Source organism: Panthera leo, chromosome F3 (genome assembly GCF_018350215.1).
Source record: "Panthera leo isolate Ple1 chromosome F3, P.leo_Ple1_pat1.1, whole genome shotgun sequence".
Classification (NCBI taxonomy): domain Eukaryota; kingdom Metazoa; phylum Chordata; class Mammalia; order Carnivora; family Felidae; genus Panthera; species Panthera leo.
The window spans coordinates 35,811,574-35,832,578 of record NC_056696.1 but is presented as its reverse complement, the minus strand read 5'-3'; the positions used below and the strand labels follow the sequence as shown (position 1 = coordinate 35,832,578).

The 21,005-nt window shown below is 50.0% G+C and overlaps 1 protein-coding gene across 11 annotated transcripts in view; it reads right to left on the bottom strand.

Annotated features, from left to right (window-relative positions):
- Positions 1 to 11,103: 11,103 nt before the first annotated feature.
- Positions 11,104 to 21,005, bottom strand: part of LOC122212006 (ubiquitin thioesterase OTU1) — a 35,107-nt gene continuing 25,205 nt past the window's right edge. For 8 of the 11 annotated variants that reach the window (XM_042925608.1, XM_042925607.1, XM_042925603.1 and 5 more), the window contains 3 exons: positions 20,241 to 20,425; positions 17,603 to 17,780; positions 14,396 to 16,386 (listed from right to left, as the gene is read on the bottom strand). In XM_042925608.1, coding sequence (XP_042781542.1) covers positions 14,810 to 16,386; positions 17,603 to 17,780; positions 20,241 to 20,345 — 1,860 coding nt within the window. In that variant the 5' untranslated portion in view covers positions 20,346 to 20,425 and the 3' untranslated portion in view covers positions 14,396 to 14,809. Of the gene's footprint in view, positions 12,599 to 12,848; positions 12,928 to 14,395; positions 16,387 to 17,602; positions 17,781 to 20,240; positions 20,426 to 21,005 lie in introns of those variants that run through there. The other 3 variants (XR_006198946.1, XR_006198945.1, XR_006198947.1) reach the window with 3 other exon arrangements.

The window sequence follows — 21,005 nt, the reverse complement described above, 5'->3', positions numbered from 1 at the left end:
CGAGCCCCGCACTGGGGCTCTGTGCTGATGGCTCAGAGCCTGGAGCCTGCTTCCGATTCTGTGTCTCCCTCTCTCTCTGCCCCTTCCCTGCTCATGCTCTGTCTCTCTCTCTGAAAAATAAATAAAAACATTAAGAAAAAAAATTTTTAAATACTGATTCTAGCCTCAGCTCTCCCATGGACAGTGTTTGAAAGGTCTATGTGGAAAGTCTCTCTCTCTCTCTCTCTCTCTCTCTGTCTCCCTCCCTCCCTCTCGGGATTGGACATAAGCTGCAGGTTATTTCATGTAGATCAACCACCCACTGCTGACTATAGTTACGACATTGACTATAGTAAATGACACAAAATGAGTTGAGTTAGATTTCTCCCCAAGCCTCGAAGGCAATTACGTGTCTCAGGAAAGGGTTAATCACCTCCTCTCCACCCAGAGACACAGCCCCAAAAGTCATTAAGTGAGAAGTGATAACTTCAGAAGGAAAAATCTCCTCCCAGCCTGTGTTCAGCTGTGCGGGGGCCCAGGCTCCTTTAACACTGATGCCACCTGAGAAGGACCCCAGCCTGGACCCAAATGGAGGCCCCGGGGCACTAACATGCCAGGCAGCTCCTTCCCCCACGCCCAGCATTTTCTACTAGATGCAAAGCTCTGACACAGCCTCAGTGTGTCACAGGGCATGCCTCCTCTCTGCCAGCCTGCCTCCCCGCCTTCCATCCCTCCCCGCTTCTGCCCAGGGGCCGAGAGGACCCTGGAAGGCAGTGTTAGCGTTCCGCTGACCCCAGACCATTTCCAGAATGTGCCTTTTCTGCCCTCTTAAGCATATAGTCCCACTCCTCAGTGCTTGGAGGGTGTATGTTCCAGTTCCCTTCAGGTACCAAGAGCAGCTTCAAGAAGTCAGGATGCCAGAGCGGTGCACTCGGGTTCTGGGAATGAGCAAGGGTGTGAGCACGAGTTCGTTTATTCGACTAGAAAACGGGGGCAGTGGCTTTTGCAGAACAAATGTTTTCTGCTTGGGTGTGTTTACGTAGTAGCTGTATGCTGGTGAGAGAGGGGGCCTCGGTCACAGCACCAGGGGTGAGGACAGCCCCACGTGCTCCCCAACCTGGACTGACCCAATGCCACCTTCCTTTCTCTGCACACTCACACTTTCCTCAAGAGTACACGGGTCTGACCTCACCCGACTTCAGTATCAACACGCTTTCTTTTCTGTCATTGTTCTTAATGCAGTTTATTTCTCATCCCTACCTACGATGGCTGATGGCTATTTTAGACCTTTTGTCTTAGCAAGGGCCTGCCCCTTCGCCTACTTCTCTTGCCATCAGTGGTTGACATTCAAAGGGAAAATATTACCCATTAAGAGGGAACTCCTTCCATTTCTCAACCTCTACCCATAAAGTTGGGTGGGTTTTTTTTTTTTCAATCTTTATTTTTGAGAGAGAGAGAGAGAGAGAGAGAGCAGGGGAGGAGCAGAGGGAGAGGGAAATACAGAATCTGAAGCAGGCTCCAGGCTCTGGGATGTCGACACAAAGAGTCCAACACAGGGCTCGAACCCGCGGACTGTGAGATCACAACCTCAGACGAAGTCGGACGCTTAACTGACTGAGCCACACAGGCGTCCCACCCCCCCCCCTTTTTTTTCTTTTTACCTCTCTCCATGCTTTGCTTCTTCCCCCCTGACCTGGAAGAGAAGGTGCTGACCCTTTTCCCCAAGAATTCATTCTTGTTCACTAGATTCCATCCCTTCTTTCCTTCAAGAACCTTGCTTTATAATGATCACCTTTCCTATATGTTTTTTTTCCTTCGTAGACTCCTCAGTGTATGATCATGCTCAAATGTTTTCCATCCCAAAGCAAAACCAAAACCAAAACAGAACAATCCTCCTTGACCCTGATGACCTATCAATTTCTCTAGCTTCCTTTCATCTTACAGCTAAGCTTAAATTGCATTCACTGTCTCACGTCCACGAACTGCACACAGTGCTCCTGGGTTAGCTTTCCACATGCAAATCTCCACCGGAATTGCTTTAGCTGAGATTAATGGGGACGTCCAAATTTCCGCATCCAATGGAAACGTTTTATTTATTGTCATATTTGACGTATCTGGGGCATTTGATACTGTTGACCATGTATCCTTCTAAAAACTCTTTTAATTAGCTTTCAAAGTCTCTCTTTCTCTCTCTGTCTCTGTCTCTCTCTCCTATCTTTCAGAGAACACCTTCCATATGTTGCTGGGTTTTTTTTAAAACGTTTATTTATTTTTGATACAGAGAGAGACAGAGCATGAACGGAGGAGGGTCAGAGAGAGAGGAAGACACAGTATCTGAAGCAGGCTCCAGGCTCTGAGCTGTCAGCACAGAGCCTGACGCGGGACTCGAACTCATGGACCGTGAGATCATGACCTGAGCCCAAGTAGGACGCTTAACCGACTGAGCCACCCAGGCCCCCCCTTTCCATATGTTTATTAAACAAACATTTGTCAAATGCTCACTATGGGCCAAGCATTCTTCTACAAGATGGGCAAAGCCCTTGTTTTCACAGAGCTTACTTTTGGTTGAGGGAAAGAGATGGCAAATAAAATAAGTAAACAAAATAGGAGATAGTGGTGAGTACAATGCAGAGAACTAAAGGGTGGAACTCTAAAGGAAAAGGATGAGGGTCATCTTTAGATGGAGAATCAGTAAAGCCTTCTCTGAAGATCTAAAATTTAATCAGAGACTTGAAAGATAAGGAACCAGCCATGTAAAGATGAGGCGAAAAGAATTCTAGCAGAAGGAACAGCCAAGGCAAAGTCCAGAGCTGGGTCAAAGTCCATGTGTTTAAAGAACATGCAGACATATTCCTGCATAAAGCCCTGTGACCCAAGAGGATGAGGTGGCTAAGACATAGGAGAAGCAGATAGCACCCTGAAAACAAGAGGAGAAAGGGTTTCAAAAAGAAGGGAGTTGTCCGTGAGAAGGATTGCTCAGAGACAGAATAAGATGAAATCAAGGGGGACCATTAGATCTGCCAACACGGACACCACTGCTGACATTTGCAAGTGCAATCGTGGGGACATGGTGCACACGGACGCGTCTTTGAAGGGGTGGAGGTGTGAGCGTGGGGTGAGAAAGGAGAAGCCAGGACTATTTCAAAGAACATTCCCACAGGAAAAGCCGAGAGATTACAATCACATTTGATTGCCTTTCCCTCCAGCTAGAACGTGAGCTCCTTTCTAAACTGGATTTGTCTTCCCAGTATTGGGTAGAGGGTTGGAACTCAGGAAATTGTACAATGAATGAATGAATGAATGGACAAACTGAAACCAGAGACCTTGATTCTATCCCCAGGTCTATGCCTTCTAACCACACGAGCTCTCGCAAACTCATTTTCTTCCTACGTAAAGCGAGAGTAATAATTCTACCTTTGCCAAGATCACAGGGCTGTCTGGTGTTCAAATGAAGTTATTCGTTTGTGGTAGCTTTGTGGCGGCAGAAACAGCACTAGCCTTGCTGACAGGCAGATGCGAATTCAACTAATTACCAACTTGTGAACCTGGGCAAGGTAAGTCACCTGGCTGAGCCTCAGTTTCCTTAATGGGAGGTTGTATATAAATGTGTGGGGCTGTCATGAGAATAAGTTAGATGTTGGAGGTGAGAATGTCTGACTCATAACAGGGGCTCAATAAATGTTAGTTGAAGTGGAGGGGAGAGGAGGAGTTCATCAGCCTTGGTGGGGTCCCCCCGGGATGCCCGGTGCCTGGGGGAGAGCTGTAGTTCGAATGCTGCCGGGCAGCAAAGCCACGGAGCTCTGTCTCCTTTCCTTGTGCAGGACGACCGGTGCAGAACCACTCTGGGTCTCCGTCCCAGCGTGGAGGAAGTAAGAAGAGAAACCGACATCGGTACAGTCCTTGTGCTTCCCCAAATATGCATCTCATGTATGTCTCAAAATAACTCTGTGCATCCAGAACGTAGCAGAGATGTGACATGACTTGCTCAAGGGCACGTGGCCGTCACGCGATGGCACAATCGGGTCTCGCTGCTCCATATCCTGAGGACTTTCCCTGCTTCCTCTCTGTTGAACACAACAGCCAGAGTTCAAGACCGGACGCGACTTGAGTGACTTAGGGCAGCTCTCTTAATCTGTTTCTGCCTCCGTTTCCCCCCTACTAGGGGGAAGGATTAAACAGGACAGTGTGGGTAAAGTGCCTACTTCCGTGTCCTGTACATATTTAACTTCAGTAAATGTTGCCTATCGTTACAACTCTCAAGATGAGCCCCAAGGTCTGACTCCAGAGTCTACCCTTTTACCCTGTTCTCTGCTGCCTTTCAGGGACATGAGTCTGTTCCTGGGGATTTGGGATGAGGTTCTCCATCTCTGGTTAGGAGGTTCCTCTGTATAGTCCCAGGCCCCGGGTGGAGACGATGTCCACACCTTTGCTTGTCAAGCCTGACTACCCAAAGGACCACTGGAGTACCTGGTTACCGCCCACCATGCAAGTTGCAATATGAACAGGGGCATATCCAGAGACAGTGAAAAGGTGCACCTCAGGGGCCCCTGGGTAGTTCCAACTTCAGTTGAGGTCATGATCTCGCGGTTTGTGAGTTCGAGCCCCACTTTGGGCTCTGTGCTGACAGCTCAGAGCCTGGAGCCCACTATGAGTTCTGTGTCTCCCTCTCTCTCTCTGCCCCTCCTCTGCTCGTGCTCTGTTTGTCTCTCTCTCTCAAAAATGAATAAACATTGGGGCACTTGGGTGGCTCAGTCGGTTAAGCATCCGAGTTTGGTTCAGGTCATGATCTCACAGTTCGTGGGTTCGAGCCCCGCGTCGGGCTCTGGGCTGACAGCTCCAGAACTCAGAGCCTGCTTTGGATTCTGTGTCTCCCTCTCTCTCTCCCCCTCTGCCACTCATGCTCTGTCCCTGTCTCTCAAAAATAAACATTAAAACATTTTTTTTAAATGAATAAACCTTAAAAAAATATTTTTTTAAGCCAAATCAAGATGTCCTTTTCCAATGCAAGATCCAACCCAGAATTTTCACGGCATTTATTTGTCGTGTCTCTTTTCTCTTCAATGTGTGATCGTGCCTTTGTCTTTAAATATCCTGGTGCCTTTCAAGAATCCTGGCCGATTATTTCTGCGGAATGTCTCTCAATTGGTATTTGATGTTTTCTCATGTTTAAGTTCAGATTGTGCGTTGCTGGCAAGAACACTGTGACATTGTGTCCTTTTTAGTGCAGTGTAAAAGGAGGCACTGGCTATCAACTATGCATCATAACCCATGATGTTAACTCCGTTAACTTTGTTAAACTTGTATCTGCCACGTGTTTTCATCGCAAAGTCACTGCTCTTCCCGTTTCGACCATTACGTATCTTACAGGTGGATACCTTGAGACTCTGCAAAAATCCTACTTCCCATCATGCTTTCTTCCACTAATTTTAGCATATGTTAATGATTTTCACCTGTAACAATTATCACTGTGGTGGTTGCCAAGTTGTGATTTTTGTTTCCGTCATTCCTTCAACATTTATTTATTGGGATGCTACTGTACCAGAGTCATTTCTTAACCCCCATTTAATTATTTACTCAGTTATTTCTTTACATTGCTATGGGATCATATATATTTATTTTATTCTGTGGGTTACAGTCCATGACTGTTATTTATTTTGTTGCTCAGCGTAGCGTATTTGGCTAGAGAGACCCTTTACATCGGCTGTTCCGTCCTTTTGACATGCTTCCACCATTCTTTGAGACTTCCTTGTGTTTTTAAAATTTGTTATTATTTTTAAAAATTCTATTAATGTTTATTTATTTTTGAGAGAGACAGACAGACAGACAGACAGCCAGAGCGTGAGCAGGGGAGGGGCAGAGAGAGAGAGGGAGACACAGAATCTGACGCAGGCTCCAGGCTCTGAGCTGTCGGCTCAGAGCCCGATGTGGGGCTTGAACTCACGAACTGTGAGATCGTGACTTGAGCTGAAGTCAGACACCTAACTGACTGTGCCACCCAGGCGCCCCAAGACTTCCTTGCTTTGGGCATCATGAGATGTCTGGGGCCCATCTTGTTCTTTCTCTGTTCTCAGCCTGAACTTTTTGAAGGACTACTGGACGCTATTTTGTAAAATTATATTAAGAAGCCTGATGTGGGTGCTAGATACGTTCGTTGCGACTGGGGTGTTATTACTCCTAGGCCCTTTTGATGAATAGAACTAGGAAATATATGTATATATTATACACACACATCTGTATCTTTATCTATACTTACCTGTCTGTATATATATATATTAAAAATCATGAGTTCATATTGATAACTCCAATTGTAATCTAAAATCACAGGGCTTTTTCTGGTCTTTCTCATTTTCTCATTTGTAACTCTCTTCTCCAACGGCAAGAAACATAGTGCTTTCCTCCATAATAAAGTTACTTGTTTGCTCGATCCTGTAATACACATAAACGCAGAATGCTAGCCCATAAATGGGAAGTACATCGCCATCAGCTAGAATCTGTCTTTAGCCTTTGACATCATTGTGTGAACCAGACTAACACCATCTTGGACGAACGTGTCACGACGACTGCTTTGTGACCTGAGGCTTTGAGTACACCCCCCACATCCACATTCTTTCCTTTTTGTCTAATCACACCCATAAGTACACCCTTGGGGCATAATATCCTTTACTCCGTAGACACGATATTTCCTACCTGGTGGGTTTCTGGCACGTATTCCCCAGTCTCTAGAGTTATAGGAGTACATCTTACGGAGCTGAGGTTGCAGACGTACGTGTCTTGGGTCTTATAGCCACTCAAGACACGCTTCTGTCCCTGAGTCCCCTTAAGAAACCATTTCTCAGGGCGCCTCGGTGGCTCAGTTGCTGGAGCGTCTGACTTGATTTCGGCTCAGGTCATGACCCCAGGGTCGTGGGTTTGAGGATTGAGCCCCAAGTCAGGCTCGGTGCTGGGCATAGGACCTGCTTGAGATTCTCTCTCTCTCCCTCTGCCCCCTCCCCCTGTGGCGCTCTCTAAAAGAGAAATAAATGAAGAAATAAACAAATACATAAATACATAAATAAGCACACCTGCCGTTATCCTCAAGCTGGACGTGTCAGCAGGTACCTCCCGTTCATGCAGCAATCACATAGTGAAAGTAGATTTTTTTTTTCAAAGTTAAACTAGTTCTTTTCTTCCCCACTCCGTTTCATGCGGTATGACCTTCATTTTTAACGTAATTAAGTTTGTTACTGGGTGTATTTCATCTGGGATCCTTCCAAACCCTCCTCCAAACACACACATCCCGCTTATTTCTTTATTATTTACATATTTATTTCCTGGATATGTGAAACATGACCACATTTCTAAAATCGGAACTATGCAAAAAGTATACTCAGCCAAGGACAGTTCTTGCCATCCTTCCCACCCTCTCCCTGTCTCCCCTTTCTACAGCCTTCCCATCTACCCTCTGTAGCTAATCAGTCCCATTAGCTTGGGGTTCCCCGTTGCTATATTTCTTCTTGCACAAATGCAGGTACGCGTGCATTTTCTTAGGTCCTTTTCTTTTTTACATGAGAAGCAGCGTCCTACAGATGAAAAGATAATTTTGGCTGCTGCTGGAACGGGTGCGGGAGGGGGGCTTGAGTGGATGTAAAGGGAACAGTTAGAGACCTGCCACCAAAAGAGAGCAGATGGGGCACTGGGGCAGCGGTGGTGTTAGAGGGAAAGGAGGAGGACAGGTTTGAATGTTTGGAGGTGACGTGGTGATTCGGTAACTGATTACTCAGGGCCAGGGAGAGGGGCCCGGTCAGAGATGATGCATTGGTTTCCGGCTTTACTGATCGGACGGATGCTAGTGTCACTGGCTGAGACCTACCACGCTGTAAAAGGATCAGATTTGGGCAGAGGGTCCCCCCTCCTGGGTCCGGGTCTGGACATGTTGAGTCTGAAGCGGAAACAGAGTTGGCAGTTGAGACATAAAACACGGAGGGGAGCTGTGAAGAGAAATGTCTCAAGCCGCGTGAATTCTGCCCTGGTTTTCCGGACACGTAGGTCAGGAAGTAAGAGTGCGGCGGCGCAGGGAGAATGATCTGCACCCAGTTCTGGCAAGATGGGGGGGGGTTCCTTACGCCACCAAACAAGGCCACGACCTCAGCTAGGTGTCCTACAGTTCAACTCCACTCTGGCACCGCTTACCCAGAGACATCAGCAGATCCACAGGCTGGGGCCCCCGTCGCACAAGACGGCTCCCCGCTTCGGACACCAGTGTGGAGTCCAGCTTGTGATCTGTGCTTCTGACCAGCTGGCTGTAGGTCAGAGGCTTCCGCGAGCCCTCATTGGGTCCGATTAATTGGCTAGAGCGGCTCATAGAACTCAGGAAGCCCGTTTACCCCCTAGATTACCAGTTTGTTACAAAAGATGTTGAAGGATACGAATCAACGACCAGGTGGAGAGATAGGCAGGGCAAGGTCCCAAACAAAGAAGTTTTTATCCTGCCGTGGATGCGCTCTGGTTCACCAACATGGATGTTTTCCAAACTGTGTCCTTCGGCCTTTTAAGGCGGTTTCGTTAACATAGGTCTGATTGATTAAATCATGGGCCAGTGGTAATTGAACTTATTCTCCAGCCCGGTTCCCCTCCCCAGAGGTGGGGGATGGGGTGCAGGTAGGATTGATAGTTCCAGCCTCTAATCTCTGGATTGGTTCCTCTGGGAACCAGCCCTCACCTTAGCGGATCTAGGGGCTTTCCAAAAGTCACTCATTAACATAACAGATGATATCCCCTCTCTCCCTCTTCACAGGAAACCCCAAGGGTGTTAAGAGCCCAGTGCCAGAAACGGGCACAGAAACGAAGACCAAGTGTGTATTTCTTATCGCAAACCAAAATATTACAGGAAGATGTGCCGGTCCCGTGCAGAAGAACAACCCTAAAAAGAAAACCTTGGGAGTCACTCAACTCTCTTCTTGCAGGAGGCTGGTCGGTCAGGGCAGCAGCCCACAGGAGGACTGTGCCTTCCCAGAGGGTGAGGTCAGAGGCACAGGGCAGTGCCTGCCCCTCTAGGTGGAGGTGGGATGGCAGAAGATTCAGGCTGCAATTGTGCCTGATTTCAAATCACCCTAAAATGCTAATGATCCTGTATTTGAAGTAACTTCAACTAAACCGTATCCCCACCGCTCACAAGACCTACGTGGACCCTGGCTATTACAGAGCCCCTGCCTGAGGCATGGGGGTTGGGGGAGTGACAGGGGGGAGGGAACCAACCCTCTCAAGCAGATGGGCACAGCAGGGAGCGATGGAAAGGAGGCCCCTGGGATTCCTTAGGGAGAGTGTAGCAGGGGTCAGGTCAGTTGGAGGTGTAGATGCCAAAAGTCATCTTGTGTTTTCTTCCTCTCCGTTTTCAGGCCTGAAGGTAAGGAGGTAGAGAACATTCCAGAGCTCATTTCAAGGAGACAACCCTATTCATGGATAAGAAAATTTTTGAACAGTGTCTTGGGGCAGATGCTCAGATCATGAGGGGCTCTGAGCGTGGGTGTGGCGGGGAGAGCTTCCTGGTTGACCTACGTACAGCACCCACACCAGGAGGGAACAAGAGGATCGAAAGGGTGGCATGGGAGGTGAGAACGGACGTGTGCCTTGTGTTAGGTCCCTTGATATCTCCTACCCCAATCTTTGGTTAAAAAGTCAGAGAACAACAAAAATGCTTCAAGTAACTTGGTCTCCTATGAGAATCAATTAAAAGCCTGGGCTTTGAGGCTGGTCGGGCTTGGGTCTGATTAATTTGCTGGGAGTGGGGACAGTGAGGGTGAAACGAGGCCACAGTGCATAGAGTAGGAGGGCGGGCAGCGCAGGGAGGCCCCGGAGCCACACCCCCAGATGGAGAGCACACAGGATGGTACATGAGCAGGTTGTCTGCAGGAGGTTCTGGAAACTGGAGGAGGGCTTTTGACTGTTCCGGGCTGAGGAATTTAAGTGTAGGCTGATATCAGTCCAATCCTCAAGGGCACCCACTGGCGTCTGAATTACATATGTATATGATAATAATATTAATAGATTCCATTTTTTGAGCAATGTGGTGTGTTTCATATGTATTATCTCATTTGATTCTATTTTCAATGAGCATAATTTCTCAAAATTATTGTAAAAGGTAAGGATTATTACTGCTTCTACAAGGTTCATTCTTATTATATAATTTTTTTTTTTACACTTCATGTTCAAACTAAGTAACTGTAGGATAGCGTTCCCTGAACCAGCGTTCCCTGGTTCCCTGAACCACACAACAAAGGAAGTTAAAGGAATCAAAAATAAACCGAAAAGGAAACAGGTGCAGGGTGCCTGGCAGCCTGACTCCTAAGCTTGCACTCTTGTCCACGATATGTTTCTCTCCCCTCCCTTCTCCCATCTACCCATCCACCTATTCTTCCATCCACGCATCCATCCATCCATCTGTCCATCACTCGTCTGTCCATCCATCTATCCATCCATCCACCCATCCATCCATCCATCTTTCTGACTATATATCAACTTACGACATAATTCCTTTTTGAGTGGGAGGTTGGATTAGATAATCTAAAACGTTCCTTTCAGGTCTTCGGTTCTATGAGGTATATTTTATCTTAGACCATATTGTGATTATTTTTGGCATGGTGTTTATCTTCCTAATTAAGTTGCTTGGACTCATTTTAACATATGTTTCAGAGCTGGCATGGATCTAAGAGATAGTTCCGTCCAAGTTCCCCATTTTATGAGTGAGATGCAGTGACTCACTATAGCTCATCTGGCTTTGCCAGGATACCATTCTGCTTTGAATTATTTTGAACCCTGGATACGTGGCAAGTGCTGAATAAGGACAATGATCCAGATAGGCAATGAGCAAGAGGGAATGGCAGCCCGGAACTAGAACATCACCTGTCTTTACCTCCCTTGTCTGCCAAGGGTCACCGATGACAATGATGATGACGGTGGTGGTGATGAGGATGATGACGGCGATGACTCCTGCAATTCACTGGGCCCTTATATTAGAAGGGATTTGAGGAGTCATCCAATATACCTTCTTGTTTCCTGCCCACTTACGCCTGATTCATTTCTGAAAGATGCCTACCTTATTTAGAAAATGCTTGAGACATTTTCTAGTCTCTATTTGAGCCACCTCAAATAGATTTGAGCCATCATTCCCCTCTGTTATATATGTTTATTCTTTTTCTCCATTTTAAAAATGAATAACTATAGAACAGCATATAGGTCACTGAACCACACAGCAAAAGGAAGTTGGAGGAAGCAAAAAGAAGTAAACTATATGATCATGGGCGACAAGACATTGGTGACAAATTGGAAGCTGGGTTTGGAGATAGAGAAGCTGGCTTCCCTGAGACACAAACACCATATTCATGCCGATCCCTTTCTTTTCCAATTCCAGGAAACCTGGCGTGGGTGAAGTTGAATCACCTGGAGGGTGTGCCAAAGCCTAGTCGGTACTTTGGACTTTTACTTGCAGCAAGATCGCTCCCATTTCCTCTCGGAGCTGAGTTGGGTGAGCTCTTGGCTTCCATCCCTGCCTCCATTCGCTCCCTTTGAGAAGGAAGAAATAAGATGCCGAAGACCATACTATCATTTGTCGAGCAGCTACACCATGTTAAGCACTGAGTTTTACATATTTCATAGCACTCGTTCATCTCAGCAATGTTGAAAGGATGGTATTATTATCCCCACTTTACAGATAGGAGCAGCCCAGGGTTCCCTGACTGGTAAGTGATGGCTGTCCAATTGAGCCTGACCTATATACGCTCTATAGTCACTCACGTGAAGAAAAGAGCATGGGCGCATTGTGGCCCCATTCCTCCTCAGGTTCTGAGATAGACATGATTTCTCCTGCCCGTCCCCTGGTCGCCACCTCCTCTAGTCTATGAGCTTCATGCTCTGACAGGATGATCCTCCTCTCCCTACACATGTGATCATGGATCAAGGAATGGAGTGCTTTACCTCACACACACATATTGCAGACTCTTAAATCCCACCTCCAGCTTTAACTCATAACATCGAGTAGGGCCTGCTCTCCACTCGTTCATCTGCTCTTTCTTCCGTGGAATTAACACCCACTTTTGCACACCTGTGCAACGTCAGGGTGCGGGGTGGCCTCTTCCAGACCATACTTCCCACTATGGAGGGAAGCACCTACGAGGCGACCGGGCCCATCCCGGGTAGCACACAGCCCTTCCACATCGGGTCGGAGTACAGGGCGCCCAGGGACGCACGTGAGTGGTGATTCAGAGGAGCAGCTGTCGACACACTTAAGGCACCTGTCCCACTGTGCCAGGCGGAGGCGAAGCCAGCTCCTGTATTTGGCAGATAGCTCATTCCCAGTAGCAGTAAGATCGCAGCAGGGTATGGCAGAGTTACGGGGCCAAGCGGAAGGAGGACTGTCACATGGGTTTTTAAAATCAAACGAGTGGCCTTTACAAACGTCCATCCGAAATCTTCCAAAAAGGGATAGAGGGGTAACAACAGCAGTGACCCCACTCTTACCTCCAGCTCAAGCTCGATGAAGACCAATCCCATACGGACGGACGTCAGAGGGTAGATAAAATTCCTCAGGTGGCTCTAGGGCCAACTTCAGGATGGCCGATGTCCCTAGATGGGTTCCTTTGCCCCTCTTCAAAATGAGGACAGATGGGTTTGGGTTTTTTATCTTAATACTTGGATCCCAAAGACCGTCCTAAGAGCAAGACGTGCCCTTGGAAGGGCGAGGACACGGGGAAGCCAGGAGGGAGTTGCGGGGAAAATGGGCAGGTCACTAGATAAGGGTTCAGGGAGGGAACGCAAGCTGTGTGTAACCATGTTTTGTTCGAGAGACCTCGCCCCTACCAGGGGTGAGGATGTAAGAGGAGGTACTCCTGACCCACCTGTGTTGATCATCCTTGTGTTGATACGAAGGCCTCAGTTTCCTACCAAGTCTTACTTTATAGGTAGCATCATGTGTCCCTATTAATTAGGAAAATTGAAAAAAATTAAGTGGTCATTCCCAGGTTGTCTTGAAATACACGTATGAGGCAGCTCAACCAAATACAGCATGTCAAACCAGTCCTCCAGGAAGGGCCCTCGCTCTTCAGAAGAGTCTGTAATAACGTATGGCTTGGCCAGCGGTGGGAGTCCCTATCAGCTCCAACAGACCAGGTCTTTACCAGGGCCAGGAAGGCACCAAGGTTTTGGGTGTGTGCGTGAGAGTATATACAGAAACTGTCACACCCACGTCCCACATACCATGACAGGGTGGAGCCATTTGTTGTCCTCACCTTAATCTTTTCATCATTTTTAGAAATACCATGCTTTGACAGTGCTGGGTCCCTAAGGACACAGTCCAGAAATTCTCAGCAGACCTCAAGGGCACCTTTCCAACAACAGTTCCCTTTATCCGCTCCTCACATCTGGGGATCCTAGACTCCAACCACAGCCACGAATAATATTTATTTCCTTAGGGGAAGCAGGGGTCATGTCTAGCTGTGTCTAATTTCCAAGCCTGTATCCACAAGCCTACGACGCCTACTCATAGTACCTTCTTTTGGCATTTTCTCAAGCTGTACAAAGCGGTCAGGGAATTTGGATTAATAAATGACTATATTGCTACTTTCCGAAGACACAGTAGAAAAAACAGCACTCAATATGGTCTTGAACAACATTTAATCTCTCTAGGCTTTGGGGTTGAGCCTCTGATGGTGACTCCTGATCCACAGGGTGCTGTGTAGACGTACAGAAGCACTGCTTCAGGGAGGCAGCGTGCAGCATGGAATGAGGAGCCAGGGTCCCGGCTCTGTCGCTGAATGGCAGAGTGACCGCAGATGACTCCCTTCCCTTCCCCAACAGCGTGGGTCACAAGAGTCTTGTCTCTAAGATTCCTCCCAGCTCTGATATTCTGTGAGTGACTAGCAGAGAATGTATGGTGTTGCCTTCCCATAGAAACTGAAAAAAAATCTATGTGCAGTAGCATAGGTAAGGCCTCAAACAGTTCTTTGGTATTTATAAAGTCTCTGGGCTCAGACTCCCATCTCACTGTTGGCCCGGCCCTGGGGTCAGTCACATGCAGGCTGAGAGTGGGAGCGGAAGAATAGGAATGTCCCCGGCAGGGGCCACCGCACGGTTTATTATTATAAATGCATCAAGCCCGTGGACAGGGGTCCTTCCCAGTGGCCGTGAGCTGTGCGGTCACCCATCTTGCCTTCGCAGGCCAACCAGAGCACTTCTGTTCTCGGTCAATGGACAGTTTTAGCTACAGGGACGCGCCCTAACCTTGGGACCGGGGTGTCCAGAAGTCCAGAACCAAGGGACGAGCCAGTCCCCTTCCACGCAGGGATTCTGGGGGACCCACATTTCACATGACACTGCATTTGCCTAATGTCCCCAGCACATCCATTGTCTCAGCTGACCTTTTATTCCTCAAACTCAGCCCCCCCCCCCCCCCAACCTTCTGCCCTTAGTTCTGGCTGGGCTGAACCCTACCCAGTGGAAGAAAATCTCCAACACAAGCAGAACTCTGAGCAATGACTCCTTGTGTCATATAAATAGCTTCAATGATATATACAGCCTATAGTACATGGACACACACACACACACACACACACACACACCGTCTTGTGGAAATCATCTTCAGGATGATTTGGGCAGGCACTCAGTGACACAACCGCTCTGAATACAAACACGCGCGTCCGCTGGAATCCAGTCTCTTCCACCCCTTGGCCTCAGAGAGAGGTGCGCGCTGGAGAGAAGCCCACTTTGTCCGAGCCCCGGGCTGTTGGGTGGGAGAGGACCTGAGCCTCCTGTATGGCAGAGGGTGAGACGGGGACGGCGGGGCCGTGCTGGTGGCCAGCGACTACTCCTTCAACAGTCCCAGCTTCCTCAGGGCCTCCCTTCGGTGCTCATCCGGGACTCCTTTTGGGGAGATCTTGACACTGACACAGGGGGGTCGAGGCAGCTTGTCACGGCTCTGTCCTTGGAAGGCCAGGCGCTTGGTGCTCTGCTCCTGCTCCAGGTCAGCCAATTTGCCCACCTGGATCCCGGCGAAGTCCTTCCCCGTGCCCAGGGAGGCAGGCCGGGGCCTTGAGTTACGCAAGACGCTGGGAGACACCTTGTCCAAGAAGGAGCCCTTACCCAGAGAGGTGCTGGTTTGGGGACCGGGGTCTTTCTCGGCCGAGAGGTAGCTGCTCAGCCCCACACCCGAACGCTCCAGAGTGTTGGACTTGAAGCTCATCTGTCTCAGGCCAGGGACGTTGCTCTCCCGGAGAGTGAGCCCCGAGTCCGCCTTTGCCTGAGCCAGAGGACCACCTGCCCCAGGGGCTTTGGGGATAGGAATCGGCATGGATTTGGCAGCTGGAACCTTGCCTGCAGTGGGCTCCTGGGCGGGAATCAACCCCTTGTCCGGAGAAGAACCCCGAGCTGGAGTCGGAGCCGGAGGCTTCGCTGGAGAAGGTCCCCGAGTGGGAGCGGGAGCCGGAGCCTTCCCTCCGGCAGGCGCAGCGGCTGTGCCCTGAGCAGGCCGCGTCGGCTGAGCCGGGGCCGGGGCTGGAGCCTGGAAGGAGGCCTGGGCATGGGTCTCCTTGAATCGGGTGGAGCTGGTGCGTTTACTTAAGTGGGGGCCAGGTTCATCCTGGTCCTGGGGGAGCCCCAGCTTCTCCAGGGCCTCCCGGCGCGCTTTCTTCTGCTCCTGCAGCGAGGAGGCGGCCAGGCCGGAGTCTCCCGCGGTGGCCTCGGAGTGGCGAGACAACCAGTGGTGGGGCTCACTGTGCAAACTGCTTCGGCTGCTCTTGAGAACGATATTGGGTGGCAGCTTCCGGGGCTTGGGAGCTGTGGAGGGCGCTGGCCGGGCACTGGGGTCCCCCCCTGACGGGATGGGAGCATCTCTGGCTCTCGCGCTCTGAGATGACGCGGCGGGAGGAGGCTGAGGCTGCCCCGGTCCCCCTGTTGAGCCCTCCTCACTGGCTTTTTGGGACATGGCCGCTGAAGGAGTCTCCTTCCTCTCCTGGGGGCTGAGTGACGAATGGAGCCGGGGCGTATGGCTCTGCAGCCCTGGCCTGGGGACGCCCAGGCCGCCTTCCCCACGCTGCTCTGGCTGGCTGTCCTGAAAGGCCTCTGGTGGGGGGATGGGTACCGCGTCCAACCCAAGGGCAGGCGTCAGGGGGCCGGCCGGAGCCTGGCTGGGCTCACCGCTTTGGCCGGCCTGCTCTCTCTTGGGCTCTGGGACAAGCCCCTCAGGTTCCCCCGGGATGTGGCTATTCGTCCGAGTGGTGCTTTCCCCGGGGTTCCGCTTCCTGCCGATGTGGATATTTCTGGGGAGGCTATGGGAGCCAGACCTGAGGCCCAGGCCTTCGGGTTCAGGCAGATGGGGTGAGCTGGACTGAGTCCCTGTCCTTGGCTCCGGTCCTTGTGGGACGATCTTCTCCCCTGGATATCCTGTGAGGGCCCAGGAGAACGGGCAAAGAAGAGTGGACAGAGGTGAGAACCCTGCTGCCCGGGGCAAAGCTAATACCTCCCGAACTCTGGTCTCCACTTAGCAGTGGGTTTTGTTTTGGGTTGATTCTTTGCTCTTAAAGGAGCCGCCCTGTTGCATGGCTATCATTCACACTGACAGATCGATCTGAGCAGGTTCCCTTCAACCTAGGATTACTTTTTCACAATGGTTGGCGAAAGAGCAGCCTCCTATAACTCCAGGTCCTTGACTCGGGCTCCTTCTAAGCTTCTACAGAAGCACCAGGGTGGGGGAGAGATTCCCTCTAGCTATCTCGGGGCTCCCAAGCAACTGAGTCCATGAACAGCAGATTTGCTCTTGATTTGACCAGACTTCCGCCTTCCTCCACCTTCACTTTCTATAAACACGTGAATGGCTCTGGAATGGCCACAGCCGTCCCCACACGAGTGAGCGACATGGGCTCTTTCCTTCCAGCAGGTGCATTAGGCCCACGGACCAGGGAATCAGTCTCAGGGAGCAGTGAAGCCTTTGTCCCCAGTTACACCTCTATCTCCATGGAGGTTCTAACACACTGTCAGTAAATATTTGCTAAACGAATAAATCAATGATTGCAATCCTGATAGCAGTGGGGCTGTCTTCAGGAGTAAAGTGCCCCCCTCACTCTGGGACATATGGCCCCACCCTCATGGCCACACTCATGTGCCACCCTGTCCCCCTTCTACTGAGCCTCAACACCACTGGCTTTCCACCCCCTCTCACAAGAGCCTCGAGGTGCCACCCACTGAAGTTCAGGGGGCCCTTCCCCCTTATCTCTTGCAGCCTCATCCTCCTGGAGCATCCAGATTAGCTCTCCAGACTCACTTCGTGTCCCCAGAGCAACCATCCACCCTTCTCTGAACCCCTCCCATGAACCTCTGCGGTCATGTCTTTTCAGCATTTCTGCGAGAGAACGGGAGCTAGCCAAACCCTTTTCCCTCCCAGGCCTCTGAGACTTCAGAGAAAGACAGAGGACGCCGGCTTGTCCGCAGTCTCTCCTCTGCGGGACATGGCTTATTTCTAGCCAGGGGCGTGGAGAGGAGTGCTGTCGTTCCTTCTGCCTATGACCTTCAGAGGAGAGGGCAAACAGGGTGCAAAGCAGCCACAAGAATGTCCTGGCTCTCTGGGTTTGTTAGCGGTGCCACCCCAGATGGTCTCTCTTACCCTGAGGGGCAGGCTGGGTGACAGGCAGGGCTCGGGGGCCGCGGGGAGCTGTGTCCTGTTCAGACTCGTCAGTGGACAGTCCGCTGTCAGCCTCAGTGTCCAGTGAGCCGATGGTCTCCTCCAGGAAGAGCAGACACTCCTTCTCTTCTGCGGACAGGAAGTCGTAGCTGCCGTCACTCTGGAATGAGGCGTGGAGGACAGAGAGAGAGGGAGAGAGGGAGCTGTGAGAGGGAGCTCCGCAGAAACTGGTGGGGCTGAGAACCACCCTGTGTCTGGAAGGAATGCTGAAGGGCTGGAAACCTTTCCAGGAGGCGACTCCACAAGTTTGCGGGAGTTGTCTGTCTCCTGAGAAACTGCGAGCACCGGACAGGGAGGAGACTGGCGGCTGTGGGCCCACCAGCGCCCAGTGCTGGGCAGGCAGATGGCAGCTGGCCTTTTCCACCCAGTCCTGGGTGGGACGCTTAGGGGAACAGATCAGAAGCAGTCCCGGGTTCTGATTCTAGTTCCTGTGTGTGACCGGCACAAGCATATCCCTCTACGTGTCTCCGATTTAGCTCTGAATTACATGGGTAACATAATGACTTGACCTTAAACTTCAGTGGTATTAACTTGTCAGAGTACTTTTGCACACTTGATCTGGTATGTCAAGGACAGTATAAGGACAAACAAGAAACGCAGCCAGCCACTGGCTATCCGGCCAGTGGCAACAGTGGTATGAGTAGCCACAGATAAATTTACCAAATAATTTACACTTGACTTTGAAATGCATTCCATACAGGATTTTTTTTTTCCTTTGTGTATTTACTTTCTTGATGGCATTTGGCTCTGGCTAACATTCAAATAAGTGTGCATTTCTTAAGCAAATATTAACTAGAGGTGGGTAGGGTGGAGAAACCGGACGGGTATGGGAGGAGGGGAAAGGAACTTAGTGTGAAATATCAAGTAGATATTAAAGTAAATAACCGTCATGATGAAAAAGCACATAGGGGTATTTGGGGAAAAGTGTTACGGCCCTTTTAAATGGTTGCTGCCCACGGTCAGCAAGGCCAGGAAGATCCATAGGATAGTTGCTCTCTAAAGTTGAAGGTTGAAGGGAAAACCAAAAGGGCAAATGGAAATGTAAGAAACTTGGCCTGAGTTTCCTCCTGGCATCTATCTCATCCCTCTTCCTAATATTTAAGATACTTCAGAGTTATATATTCTCCAGACCCACTCAGATGGCCAGGAAAGATTTGAGACAGCTCTAAAGATACCCTAGGAGATGGTTGTTGGAATAACCCCACCAGTTCCCCTGACTCCTTAAAGGGCCATCTGGCAGGCCGACCTGTCAGAGGAAGCTACAAATGTAGCCCGTGGAAGCCCTGAAGCCGATTCCAGGGGTTCCCTGAACAAAATCTTCTTTACGGCCCTCTTCTTCCCAAAATAGCTTTGCCAAAGATAAACCAACTCTGAATTTCTCCTTTGTGGAGGATTCACCTTGCAGATCTTGAATCCGTGCCACACTCTGTGTCCAGTAGTATGTAACTGCTCGTATTGGCCTCAGCCTAACAGAAACAGAAAGATGTCTCTGTGGTCCCACCATCTCAGGTCAACAAGAAATTATATACGGACTGCCCACGCTTTGGATTGTGTGTGTGTATATGTGTGTGTGTGTGTGTGTGTGTGTGTGTGTGTGTGTGCTGCTTTCTCTACTCCATTTTTACATATCAAAACTCACTGGCTATATTAAAAGTCCTTGACATTTGGTAGAGATCTTCAGCATCCTTAAATTTTCAAGTACCTCTGTAGGATATAGAGCAATAAAGTATAAATTCTCAAGGGTTATTAGGTTATTAGGTATACAATGAACACCAACAGTAAAGGAATGTTTCCATTTGGACGTAGGGCAGATGTACTTTTTCGCACCAGCCTTACAACAACCTTGACTTAAATTCATCCCCAGAAAAATTACAATTTGTTACCTGCCACTCACAAACAGTTAGACACGATGACTTTGGGCGATTCTGAATCGATGCTCCTGGATAAGGCTATTTCTTTTCTACTTAGAGGCGTGTGCTGAGTGTTTTGTGTTTCACACGCATCTCGTTCACTCCCCCCACCCCCCGGAGGACTCGGTGTTTACCTTATATCCCACCTTAAAACGGAGGAGACTGAAGGTTACAGAAATTCAATAATTTGCCCAAGGCCATAGAGCTTATAGATCGAGAACTCAGACCGGCTTGGCTCCAGAACCCAGGCTCCTAATTACTCTGTCCTCTGTGATCTTGGTAAAAGATTGAAGGCACCCTGCTGGCTGCAGGGAGGCTTCAGGAATGTGAGTGCTATGGTGATCTACCCTCTGCTTTCCACCAGGACCTCAGATCACTGGCCCTGGCTCTCACCTCAACTTAGCCCCCCACCCCCCGTGAATGAAAGCTGGGAGCAAGTCTCATCTCATTGCGCTTTGGGACTGTCCCACCCTTTCTCTCGAGAACCTGGGTGACTCAAAGGCAGAAATACCAACCGGTGTGATTCACTCTCTGACAAGGAAGATGAAAGCGAAGGAGCAGCCAGGCGGGCGGTGGGCAGGGCGGGGCGGGGCGGGGCGGGCGTGCAGACAGAAGCAGGGGGGGCGGGCTGCAAGGCGGAGAGTACGTACAGATCCAGAGCGGGTGGACACGGTGCTCATGATGCTGTCGCAGCTGCCGATGCGGGTCACGGGTTCCGAGCCAGGCCCCGCTGGCCACAGCTCGCTCCTGGGCATCGCCTGAAGCAAGGTGCAGGGGCGGTGAGAGGGGCTCCCAGAGGGGAAGTGAAGGGAAGTGAAGAATGTCCCAAGCCGGCCTGAAAAGACAAGAATCAAAGCCACGTGTGAGCCGGGCCAGGCTCTGCCCAGGCCCCCGGGGCAAGGCGGCAGGGACACCAAGCAAGCAGAGAGCTGGAAGGGGCCGTGCACGGCGGTTCCCCACACCTCCCGGCCTGCGTGGAAGGACGCAGAAGCGGGCTCACACACATGCAGGAGGACGGGCTCAGCAGGTGCAGAAGCAGTCTAGTCAGAGAGGGAACTCCACACTTGTCTTAGCTGCTTTTTTTCTCTGCGTCGGGGAGCTTAGGCTACATTTCCAGGACCACAAGCAATAAATAGGAAGGGGTTCATAACGTGGGTTCTGGAGGAAGTCAGATCTGGATTCAAATCCCGCTTGCATTTACAGTTATGTGACTTGAGGCAAATTACTCTTTGACTCGGTTTTTCTCATTAGGTAGGGTTAACGCAAGGATTACATGAGAACAGTTTGCGCAGCTTAGTTGGAAGTAAATGCTCGATGAATAAAGGACTAACTGCTACTGTTCTTGTCATAAGAAAAAGACAAGGTCCTTCGAGGATCAAAGTAAACTGACGTAAGGGAACAAGAGTTTAGAAAAG